The 12,978-nt window shown below is 42.1% G+C and overlaps 1 protein-coding gene across 4 annotated transcripts in view; it reads left to right on the top strand.

Moving 5' to 3' along the window:
- The window catches only part of STRBP (spermatid perinuclear RNA binding protein), a 184,664-nt gene that overhangs the window by 53,939 nt on the left and 117,747 nt on the right, over nucleotides 1-12,978 (top strand). For 3 of the 4 annotated variants that reach the window (XM_073590689.1, XM_073590692.1, XM_073590690.1), the window contains exon 2: nucleotides 4,645-4,757. In XM_073590689.1, coding sequence (XP_073446790.1) covers nucleotides 4,752-4,757 — 6 coding nt within the window. In that variant the 5' untranslated portion in view covers nucleotides 4,645-4,751. Of the gene's footprint in view, nucleotides 1-1,991; nucleotides 2,010-4,644; nucleotides 4,758-12,978 lie in introns of those variants that run through there. The other variant, XM_073590691.1, reaches the window with a different exon arrangement.

Below are 12,978 nucleotides of genomic sequence, written 5' to 3'. Positions count from 1 at the left end.
GAGGCTGGCTGACTGGAGCATTTCAAGCTTGTTCCCTTCTCTGTGTATGCCGCGATAGAGAAGGGGCTGGCTCATTTCAAGCTTGTTCCCTTCTCTGTGTATGCCGCGATAGAGAAAGGGCTGGCTGGCGCATTTCAGGCCTGTTCCCTTCTGTGTGTATTCTGCGATAGAGAAGGGGACTGGCTTTGATATTGATATGAGTTATTTCGTCAACCTCTTTGACATGCAGCCAATACAAGAAAAGTTTCAAGCTCAAGCCAGAAAAGACGCTGCTTGGACCTGGAACCAAAGCTGATATCTGAAAATCGGGACATCTTAGTGGTACCTTTTTTTAAGGATATATATACACTCACTGGCCACTTTATTAGGTACACCATGCTAGTAACGGGTTGGACCCCCTTTTGCCTTCAGAACTGCCTCAATTCTTCGTGGCAGAGATTCAACAAGGTGCTGGAAGCATTCCTCAGAGATTTTGGACCATATTGACATGATGGCATCACACAGTTGGCGCAGATTTGTCGGCTGCACATCCCTGATGCGAATCTCCCGTTCCACCACATCCCAAAGATGCTCTATTGGATTGAGATCTGGTGACTGAGGAGGCCAGTTGAGTACAGTAAACTCATTGTCATGTTCAAGAAACCAATCTGAGATGATTCGAGCTTTATGACATGGCGCATTATCCTGCTGAAAGTAGCCATCAGATGCCTGTTCTTAGCTGAGAGGAGTGGTACCCAGTGTGGTCTTCTGCTGCTGTAGCCCATCTGCCTCAAAGTTCGACGCACTGTGAGTTCAGAGATGCTCTTCTGCCTACCTTGGTTGTAACGGGTGGCAATTTGAGTCACTGTTGCCTTTCTATCAGCTCGAACCAGTCTGCCCATTCTCCTCTGACCTCTGGCATCAACAAGGCATTTCCGGCCACAGAACTGCCGCTCACTGGATTTTTTTTCTTTTTCGGACCATTCTCTGTAAACCCTAGAGATGGTTGTGCGTGAAAATCCCAGTAGATCAGCAGTTTCTGAAATTCTCAGACCAGCCCTTCTGGCACCAACAATCATGCCACGTTCAAAGGCACTCAAATCACCTTTCTTCCCCATACTGATGCTCGGTTTGAACTGCAGGAGATTGTCTTGACCATGTCTACATGCCTAAATGCACTGAGTTGCCGCCATGTGATTGGCTGATTAGAAATTAAGTCTTAACACACAGTTAGACAGGTGTACCTAATAAAGTGGCCAGTGAGTGTATATATATATATGTGTGTTAGCTTGACAACCCATTTTTGAGGAACAGGATGTAAAACTATCTAATTTGCCAAGCTTGGATTTTTTTATTGATTTATTTGAATGTATTTTGGACCTAATGTCCCCAGTTTGTGAGCCGCTTTCTGCAAGTATTAGGTACTTATTACACGAAGATGTTCATTACGAGATGTCATTTACATTCCTCTTGATTAATGAGACTTCTTACTCCGTGGTTTGTATTAATCCTGAGCCAACAATAAGCAAGTATAAAAGCTCCAGGCAAGTGTTAAGGGCATCCTCACTAAAAATAGATGTAATGCATTTAAAGTAATTTGCGTCCGTCACAGAGGGTTAGTGTACACGGCTATTACTGTCTGAGAGGCAGCTTCCTCCATAATCTGAACCAAGCACTAGTGATTTTTATTGCTGACCCTTCCCAGTGCACTTTGGACATTGTTTTGATAGCTCCACGCAATGTTAAAACCATATTTTCCACCGTAGTCACACCTCACATACGTCACCAGTTCTGTGCCGGGTAAACAAGTCATCAATACGGCTCCTGATCTTACTCCTCTTATTTTGTGAATAATTACCGTAAGGTGCAGCCTACTGTACTCACACTCCTCAGTACTGACACTGCAACCCCAAGAAGGGAAAGTCATGGAATTATGGAAATCACAGGAAGGATAGACCCATTACTGCAATCCTCAACACTTACAGCCTCGGCTGCTATCAGTGGTCGTCTGCTGTGCTGACTGCACTTTGGTAAATCATCAAGATCCATTGCTGGCTTTTGTAATTGTGGAGCAGTGACGTCCCAGATGTGCTGATGTGCTTGATGCGGGACAAGTCTGACAGCATGATTACGCCACACAGGCTGCTCACAGTGACGCGAGCAACATGCCATCTGTCCTCTTGTTGGAAAGCAGCTCCTGGTACACTTTGGAGAAATGTTCGTACCACTTGTTCCACCACCAAATCAATGTAATGGGGAGCTGCTAGTGTATCGGGGATGAAGACTAGAGGCATTCGGCTACCGTACATTATACCACCACACACCGTAATCCTCCCCGAGTGTAACCAAGGAGACGTTCCCTCTTGAAGCACTCTTTGTGGTGTTGCCCACCTGGTGCACAGTAGGCTGCACCTTACAGTAACATACAGTATATACATATATAATATGTGTAGTAAATTTGGTGTGCAAAGTGAAATGACAGCTAAATTTAAAGGGAAAACTCAGAGATCTGTCACCTCTCCGGACATGTCTGTTTTAGTAAATACTTGCAGTTTTTGATGGGATATAACGTGTTTTTGTTTTTATTACTTTTTTGTGCCATTCACTGCTTCTTCCTCCTTTAAATCTATGAATAACTTGTCAACTGAGTGTCACCATTATCTTTGTCAAAGAGGAGTGTCTAAAAGTCTTACACTCCCTGGTTGGATAGTGTTTGCGCTGGGATACATCCTCAACTGGGAACACCTAATTGTCAATTTGTTTATATGGTACTAGTAGGATATACGGAGGCATGAATGGCCCTGTGCCGGGTCCACAGAAAATGTAATAACACACCTGTCAGGGTGAGATGACCGCTGCTCAAAAAGTGTATGAAAATGGAGAACAGATTGGAGAAGCTGCTAGGAAATTCAGGTTCTTTGTGTCAGCCATAACGCTCTCACTTTCTCTATTTTTATTTGTCTTCATTTTACTTTATCTTTCTTTTCCCCTCCCTTTTTTTCTTTCTCTTGCTCTTTCTTCCTTTATTTATTGTATCTTTTTTCTTTTTCTTTTCACTCATTCTCCAACTCTTTTTCTCAATTTCTTACTTTTTTCTCATGCTTTTTTCATTTTTTTTGCTCCTTTTTTTCGCTCTTCTTTTTCTCTCTTTCTTGTTTTCTCTTACTCCCTCTCTCTTTATTTCTATCTCTATTTCTCTCTCAAAAAAAATCATGATCTGTAAACAGAATACAGGCTGCTGTCTACAGCAGCTTTCATTCTACTACGAAGTCTGCAGATATGGTTTTGGCGCTGAAAAGCACTTAAAAGGGAACCTGTCAGCGGATTCATGCTGCCCGAAGCACAGGAAACGTGAATCAGAGCTGTGCCCCGCTGCATTACAGACATCCATAGATACATTGGGTAAAGCCACATTTAGACTTCTAGTTTTCTAGCCGTGTCTTTCACAGAACACATATAGAAGTTTTTGCAAATGTTTTTATTGAGTACAAAATCGCTGATTAAAACACTGATGGTAAAAGCCAACACACTGACCAAACAGTGATGAACATCAGATCCAAAACACTGATGAGAATTGGTCTTTTTTTTTTTTTTTTGACTTGAGCATGCAGCTGGGAATGAGGTGACTAATCTAAGAGACACATTCACGACCGCTCAGGTACACTGATGGCGCTCTCTGTACACACACAGAGGGAGAGACCTGTCAGTGTGGGACGGGGAAAAGCTGAAGTGGCCCAGCCTCGTGGACGAGTCACCCAAGACAGTCCCCGCCTTTGCTAGGTATGTTTTCTCTGAAACTCTGTATCATTTCAGAGTAAGGCCATCCTTACACTTTTGATGGCTGTCATCTGAACGAAGCTTTGGCTCTATGATTGGAACGGTTTATCTCTGGCAGTACGAGATCGCAAATGTCCAATTGTCATCTCCTCCGACACATTAGACTGTCAGCCAAAACCCATCGATATCGTCAGGTTCGGCCAACATTAGTCTAATGTGTAAAACATACGCAACTGCCGGTATCTGATGCATGCCCTCCATGGTCCAGGCAGTGTGAATCTCATCCGGCTCTCTTTGTGTCCTACAAGACATATTGAGGTTTCCTCTTCTTGGCTGCAGAGATCAGTTTCTGCAGACTTTATTTGTGGTAATGCTAATTATTTTCTTAATTGTGCTGCACAAGAGACATCACTACTTATACCAGTCTGCCGGCATAGTCTTTGAGTCTTTAGCTGACCTTCTAATCAGGTTCTATATTTTCTTATTTGGGGTCGTCTCCAGACATGTAACCTCTTGCCATCCTGCTGTTGGGCCGTGTTCTGCTGGATCCTTCTTCTGATATGTGGAGGTGCACAGATCTGGGGACAGACTGAGCCACTGCAGTTATTTCTTCCTGCGCCTACATCAGTTTCTCACCTCGATGTAAAGATGCACTTGTGCAGTCATTGACCTTGATGTATTTGTGGCCTGCGACAGGAAGCTGCTGACGTGATTTCCTACGGCGATACTTTGTGAGACATAGAGGCCAGCAATAATGTGAGAAAGTAGAAAGTGATCTTCCATTGAGAAGAAAGAGGGTTTAATAGTGTCAAAATATACCCCAAAATGCATCCTTTATCACAGCGGATATTATATACACATTACATATTTTCTTTTCTTGTTTTACAGTGAGGATTAATAATCTCATCAGAAAGCAAATGAATGGATGACGTTCAGCATTTGTAACGCAAACGGGCTAATTTCCACCTGCAGAAACGGATTGCAAAGAAACCTCCATGCTGGTAAGCAGACAGGTCGTATTTAGGGAATGGCTTTCATGCTGTAAAATGGAACTTTTTATAAAGGGTTGTCCACCTCTGGAGATTTTTTTTTTTTTTTTGTATTTAAAGGAATGTATTTGGGACTAAAAATATTTTTGCAATTTGGCTTTGTTAAAATGTTGCAGCGTTTTGCTTTTACCGGCTCTCTCTTTCCCTGCTCATTCCACTTTGATGCGGTCTGTAGTAAAAAAAAAAAAAAAAAATCAGCAAAAAGAAGAAAAAGGAAAAAAAAAAAGGACAGATACAACTTATTAGATAAAATTGGGTGGTTTGAATGAGCTCACCAATGCATTCAAAATGCATGCATTTAAATGAGTTAATCCGGACTTTTGGGGTTTTCCTAAGGAGCCAAGAACTTACTGGCAGGTATAGTTAGTTACTAACTACCTGTCTGTTATGCACTACAACAATTTCTATCGGCTCAAGCGGAGATCTTCCTGCTTCATTTAACCTCGTATCAACAGAGCAGATCTATCTTTTCTTGTCTGCTCTGTCCATGGGGCTTTACTGCTGACATCATTCTGAATGACCCTCAGCTCCTTGCAGTTAGGCAGCGGGGAGCCAGCTGTGAATCAGCATGACAGCGGCAGTGACGCCCCATCGACAGAGCAGGAGGAGGAGCTCTGTTGACGTGATATCACAGGAAGCGCAGTCGCGGGGAGGAGCGGTCTATGACCGTTCTGAGTCGGAAGGTATTGCCACAGGCTAAAACTGGTACCTACCACTAAGTTACCAGCCCCTCATGAAATCCCCCCCACCACTACAAATCCCTAATAACGCCTTTAAGTTAGAAAAATAATGTCCTCATAAGTGTACAACCCCTTTAACTGCTGATTGCTCGAATCGTGCAAGTATTTTTTGTTTTTTATTATACATCTTAAGTGTACCGTTGATTACTGATATCTTCTGTTATATCAGAGATATTTTTAAAGTAGGTTCATTAAACACCTACCTATCGTTAGAGCGCATTGTAACATAGCCGCTCGAGTAAGACTGTAAAAAAACAAAACTGTAGGAGCCTGTCTACATCCACCTTAGTATCTTTGTTCTAGCAAATGTTAAAAGTCTTGAACCCTACCAATGAAACCTTCTGATAAGTTTTGATTGTTTGCTGCAGGCCAAGCTGCAGGCTTAAGTCTCCTTTACATTTAGCGATGCACCAGCGATCCCGGTCAGGATCCCTGGTGCATCGCTAAATGGTCGCAAGTGAGCTGCCACACAGGCAGATCTCACCAGCGATGTAGCGATGCTCGGCGGTCGTACTTACCTTTCAGACGAAGCGATGACCACGTCTTCCGCCCGCGTCCGTAGCTCGCTCGTCGGCGCCAGCAGGAAGCCGACGACGAGAAATGGACGTGGACGATCTTGCGCGATCAGCGATACCCAGCGGGGGAGCCAGTCGGAGGCAAGTATCACATGTAGCGATATCGCTGCTGCGTCACAAAATCGGTGACGCTTTAGCGATATCGCTATGTGTAAAGCCCCCTTTAGGCTGTATAGTCATGATATGGTACTGTGATAACTGTTAAAGATTATGTGCATTTTAGACTTCTCAGTTATTTGCTTGTGAAATCGTTCTTTCCTGTAATTCTCCCTGTTGATGATGATGTTATGGACAATGGCTCCTGTGTGTTCCAAGTAAAATAATTCTCCAACAATGCCTTGGGTGCTGAAATCTGGAACATCTATCCCATATTAGCGGTTTTCTGAAGCATCATTTGCATATCTCTCTGAATCACAGTCTACTGGAGTTGCAGAAACTGAGTTTACAATAGTAAAAAAAAATAGAAACTACAATTTTCAAAATGGTCTTGTTGGGGATATTATAGTTTCAATAACACTGAAAATAAACTATTTCTGGTCCTTCCATAGACTGAAAGTCTCTTGCCTTTCCACACTTATCCCTGCACTGACGTTCTAAAACATCAATGAAGACTAAGCAGCTTGCACAAGATCATGCAGCTGTGGGGGATAAAGCTGCTGTCAGACACCCTAAAGAAAAGATAACCATGGTTTGTTACCATGTTTCCTTTCTCAATCGTTGTATACACATCGCACTTCTGTATATAAAGTAGGAATAGTGATACTATTCTAATAGTGATTCTGTATATAGAGTAGGAATACTGATAGTTCTTCCTCCTCCAGACCCAGTGATCATGTGATCACTGGGAGTAGGGAGGAGGGCAGGAGCTGCTGGGTCAAAGACTGAAATTAACCTAAGAGAATTTTTTTTAAAAGCGTATTTACACACAAAAGAACCTCAAAAGTGTACCTAGTCATGCACTGGTTAAAAATGGTACAAATATGCAGCACAGTTTGCATTGCAGTTATCCAGTCTTGATCGGGTGCCTAAGTTTTGGGTTTTATTTGGTCTCGTCACTTTTGATCTGTCTTTGCATTTTGTAATTTTTTTTTTGCTTGCATTCATAGCATCTTCACTGTTGGCTGCAATGTCAGTCATGGGATCTAGAAGAGGTTAACAATGGGGGAAACAATGGAGTTATTTCATCTGCAATCTTCTTTTTTGTAGTCACACATTTCCTCATTTTATCCACAAGGTTATCAGCTCGACACCTTGTCTTCTCACTCTCTGTTCACACTCCCCCACAATATTTCTGTTGCTGAATTATTATCCGTGTGTCTCACTGCAAGCCAACTCTTTCATTTCCCTTCCCTCCACTGCCGTGGCGGATTAATACACTAAGTGTGTTTACACCTAACGATTGGAGACAGTGAGCAACCTCCAATCTGCTACGTGTTTGTTGACCTGTCGACAAATAATAGGTAATAATTTTTGATAGCACAGACCACACTCCTGATGTGCGAAGAATGATCAGCAATTAGAACATCTAATGCATGTGGGCTGCCATTGTTCTCGGCAGCACAAGTGTTGTTTACACAGAACGATGCACTGCCTAGAATAATGGTCGTTTGTGCTGCAGGGCCTGAATGTGTCTGAATGCTCTCACCATAGCACAAAAATAATTATGCTTTATTTTAATTCTCATTTTCTTGCCTGGCGCCTTTGTTTTGTTACCTCCGGGGCCTCTGTGGGTAGGACTTACCAACGTGAAGGTCTTCAGTTCTCCTGATTGCTCCAATGCAGACATTCACTCTATTTAATGCTTGTATTAGATAGTGGTGAAATTATTCCCTGTCTCCACAGAGAACGCAGACATGCTACTAATACATTATTCTGCTGTTCTCCTCATAGTGTTTTTCCCACTATAGTATCTGCTGCCCAGCATGTGAAACAAGATCCCTCCCGAGAGGAGAGAGCTGGGGAGCAAGTAATATTTTTTTTTGTTCAGTGTGTGTCATACTTGTAACTCTGCAGGATCTAGTCTGAAGCACATTGCAACTACCTTACCATAATACAAAACAATGTGGAACAAACAGGTACAAAAAGTTTTCATGGGGTCATTTGACAATTCTGTTTAGTACAAGAATGGTGGCATTCCTTCCATTCCTTTCAATCTTTACGTTCTGTTCACTTCTTGCAGTGAGTGACTGAAAATGTTCATTGCTTATATGTCTAGATTGTGTGCAACAGGCCCAGATGCAGAGCTCATCGACCCCTTGTCTTGGGGCAGGACACAGCAAGAACACTTTATTGGTTTATTTATGAGTCGATTTTGGCCACAGTGACAAAAATTCATCAAAACCGCAGTCATTCTTATTGAAAATTATGTAGTTTATCATTGCAGAATTTTTTGGCTCCATTTTTTTAAAGCGCATCATGTTAAAGGTAATAGGCAATTCTCTTACCGACTGCTCTATTGCGGAATTATTAGCCTTTTTTCTGTCACCTTAATTATCTGAATGCTACAACTCGGACCTGAAGTCAGATTTAATCTGTCATAGGAAAATTTAGGGAGACTGAGTATTTGTGGGTGGCACAAAAGGCGCTGCAGGATTGGACAATACAAAAAATGCTGCAGGATTGGGCAACACAAGACACTGAAGAATTGGGCAACACAAAAGGTGCTGCAGGAATGGGCAATGCAAAAGACACTGCGGGATTGGGCAACACAAGAGATGCTGCAGGATTGGGCAACACAAAAGACGCTGCAGGATTGGACAACACAAAAGACGCTGGAGGATTGGGGAACAAAAGAGACGCTGGAGGTTCGGGCAAAAAAAAAAGACGCTGGAGAATTGGGCAACACAAAAGATGCTGCAGGATTGAGCAACATATAAGACAGCAGTATTGGGTAGTCATGGTGCAGATTATAAGGCTGTGTTCACACCCAGCGTTTTTTTAGCAGTATTATTAGCGGATTTTCCAATAAAACAGCTAAAAATAAGCTTCCCATTCAACTCTATACATTTTGCACTTTTTGTGCATATTGATGCGTTTTTTACCCTGAAAAACCGCTTTGCGGTAAAAAAGGCAGCATGCTCATTAATTTCGCGTTTTTTTCTGCGTTGCTGGCTATTTCTATGCATCTTGAAAACGCGCGGGAAAAAACGCATCAAAACCGCGCATTTTCTGCGCAAAAACCACGCGGAAAACACGCAGAAAAAAACGCGCAGAAAAAAACGTACGGTTTTTGGGAAGGGAGTCAGGTTTTCCTGCAGAAATTTTCTGCTACGTGTGCACTTAGCCTAAGGGTGACCATGAACAGAGCCGATCATTCACCAATAAGGGATCTGGTAATAGAATTATCATGTATTACCAATTACTTTTTTTTCTCAGCATGCTACTTTAAAATTCTTGTAAAAAGACATCCCCTTCAGCTTTCTATTGTTTGTGATGGCTATAAAAAGCATCCCTCCCACTGGGCTTTTTCTTTTTTTATTTTCGAGTTGATGACTATTTGCATCCCTTTAAACATTCAGTTGTTAATGCAGCAGATTGGTGGAGCAGGATATTGTTGAAAAGAGATCCAAGTGGAACGGCTTAATATTTAATACACTAAAAGCATAGATTTAGTGTACAGGCCAACGTAGACTTGCAATATTTAATAGCGCTTTGCTTTTATCAAATATTGTACAAGCTCTAAATCCTTAAATGGAAATTCATCAGGTAAGTCCCAAGACGAGGAAAAAAAACAAGAAGTTTCTGCTAAATATAATTACATGCAGCGAGTAGTGTGTGAAAGCGGTTTTGTTCTGAGCTCCCCTTTCCAGGTTATGACATAATCTAGGATTAATTTACTTTGTTTCAGTGGTTGAAATGCGATATTGCTTCAGCTACTTTAACCTTGGCAGTGCCACGTGTGGGTTTCTACTAGTTGGAGCAGTTAATGCTCAGTTTCCCAGATTTTGGGGATTTGTTTATTTTTTAGATTTTTTGTACTATTCATTTTAACTTTGCAAAGTAAATTCTACTTCATTTTACAGCAATATGGTTTCTGGCAGTGTACATCCCATTGTAAAATGGAAAACACCTGCTGATGGGAAGGCTGCTTGTTGAACCCATGCAAGCCAAAAATAGTAAACGTGAGACTGTAAGTTTTTCAGTATATTAAAAAAAAAAATAAAATTACATTCCGATGTCAGAATCTGATGATCTGTGACTTGCCATCCAGTATGTTTGAGTGGACAGTTTCTCTTAATCAGCATTCTTACCAGCGCAATAGGTGCTGGAACTTTCTTTCCCCAGCTTTGCTCCTGCCGGTGTCCAATAGCATGCCTGTCTCAAAACTAAAAGGCATCCAGTCTCTTTTGGACCTCATTCACATGTCAGTATTTTGCATCAGTGTTTGTATGTCAAAATCAGGAGTGGTAAAAATAAAAAAAAATACTGATGTCTGACTATACCATAGTTTTATGCTGTATTCAGACAGGAGAGCAGTAGCAGAGTCCACCCCCCTAAATCATTTCAGCTTGGAGCAGATTACTTAGCAAGTTGGAGAGAAAGGAGACACCCAGTGGCCAGAAGTATGAAGCGTTTTTTTTTTTTGTTTTTTTTTGTTTTTTTTGGGGGGGGGGGAGGTTTAGGATGGTTTTAATCACTGATTTATATTTTGGGTAAATATCTAGACCTGCCAGTTCCAAATTGCCTGTTCAGACGCTATTGCTCCACGATGTGTATCATATGTAGGAAAGCAGCTGATGAAGTCTTGGACAGGATTTATGTGTCACCGAGGTGGCGAGCCTCAGTGATGTAAGTCCTGGATATGAAGGGTTCCAGCAGCAATAGGTTGCTGAGAAATTTTTATTGGTACAGGATTTTGGGTCCAGGGTTTAAGAGTGCCCAGAAGAGCTTGGGTGGGTATGCTTCTTCCCTTAGAGCCAGTCTTGGCTTTCCAGGTCCTATGTAAGGAAGCTGAGTGTCTGTGCGTGGGAGGAGGAAGCCCCTCTAGTGTTGGACAGCCTCAGCCACTGTTTAAAAGAGCTGGACTTTGATTTAATGCGGGTGAGCCTACATTGCTTGACATTAACCGCCAGTGTATGGACAGTGTCTTTTTCTTTACCTTTATGCCGAATAAGGCTGTTTTCTTGTTTTGAGTCCTGTGGAAGTTTACGGAGTCGACAAATCTAGCCTTGCTGGATCAGAGACATTGCCTGTGTACACCAGCAGCTGTCAAAGAGCGTGTATCCCCTCCACATGATCTTAAGAGTTAAAGTATATTGCAGCGATGGGCAGAACAGGTTTCCCCTGTGGCAGGTTGGGTGTACCATACTTTCTGCTGGATACTCGCTGTCCTCATTTAGTTAAGTGCCCTGGAATTCGGAGAAAGCCGTGTTCTGTACTGTAGCATAATTTAGTGTTATTGCTGGAGGTGGTGCTTGGCGCATCTATCCTGTAATGATGTGTTAGTAACCTATTTATTAAAAATATAGTGAGCATTGGAATGTTCCCTGCGGAGGGCTTATAGCTCCAGGCTGAAATCTGTGTTTATAACAAAAAAAGTAAAATAACCCCATGGGTATTTTTCTGTATTTTGGTCTCGTTCCTGTTGACCTGAATCCATTCTCAATACAACAGTCATAAGGTCTGTTTTCCCATTTCATGTATTATTTAGAAAAGTCTCAATGACCTGAATTACAGCGATAATGCACTTTGTGAGCAGTCGTAGACGTTCTGGTGTTTTAGCTTCAGCTTATTTAATTTTGGAATGTAACCTAAAATTGCCTGGAATGAGCCATGCACCTCTAACCCATAACCTAAACTGATTTCCATCCACTTGAAGTAATTGGTAAAGTTCTCTGAACTTTCTAACATACTTTATTTCACCAATTTCCTCACTACCATCATTATTTTCTGCCTGCTACAATTGATTGGGAATGTTCTTGACCACATCTTGAAGGTGAAAAATTGTACAGACCCTTTTTTGACATTGCTGCAGTTTCTTACCATGTACCTGTGTGGGTAAAGAAATGGCCCACAGGCAAGTCAGGAGATGTGTGCTAGACCGGTAGACTCTTAACTAACTGGGATGGGAATTTCAGACTATTGAGATTCAAGCGGACAGTATAAACTAAGAACTTGGCCTTGCAAGGGGACACAGCCAATATAAAAATCACACTTTTAGTGATCTAATAGCTGCCTCCGTTCTGCAGAAAATTAAGTTTAACCAAATATGTTAATTAGGGTGCTTTGTGCACCCTGAGTGTGGCCAAGAGACTCAAAAGCGCACTGTTCTGCCCACTAGTTTTGCATGTACCTGCCTCCTTTGCTGGATTGACAACTCTGACTGGCTTGGAGTGAGTTCTGACTACAGAGAAATGTCAAAAAAGCCAGTGAATGAAAGCCCCCTGACAAAGCCAGGACTGTAGCGGCTAAACGAGGTGGGATTTTATTTTGGCCTTTGCAATCTATAGAGATATTGGTTTCATATTTTGATCTTAAAGGGAATCTGTCAGCAGGTTTTTGCTAGGTAATCTGAAGACAGCATTCTGTAGTGGTTAAAACACAAGTTTCAGTGATGCCTCTCTTATTAAGTTCCCACCTTGCAATAATTGTTTTAATACCCGGAGCTTACCATTGCTGGGACACAACAGTGTGTGCATGCTAGTCTGACACCCCCCCTCCTGTGAAAGACACCTCACTCTCTATGGACATTGTATATATAGAGCCTGGTGGGGCAGGGTTAGCTTCCTCAGCTCTGCTGTATTGCTAAATCTAAATAGTCTGATTGTATCAGAACGGCTGCACCCAGGAAACTAAGTGTAACATCATTGGATTCAGATTCTCTTTGCCTACGTCAGGCTGCTCTGAGATGAGGTCGCG

The sequence above is a fragment of the Dendrobates tinctorius genome, unplaced genomic scaffold, assembly GCF_039654945.1.
Source record: "Dendrobates tinctorius isolate UK_male_01 unplaced genomic scaffold, ASM3965494v1 ptg000120l, whole genome shotgun sequence".
Taxonomy (NCBI): Eukaryota; Metazoa; Chordata; class Amphibia; order Anura; family Dendrobatidae; genus Dendrobates; species Dendrobates tinctorius.
This window is presented reverse-complemented; position numbering and strand designations above follow the sequence as displayed.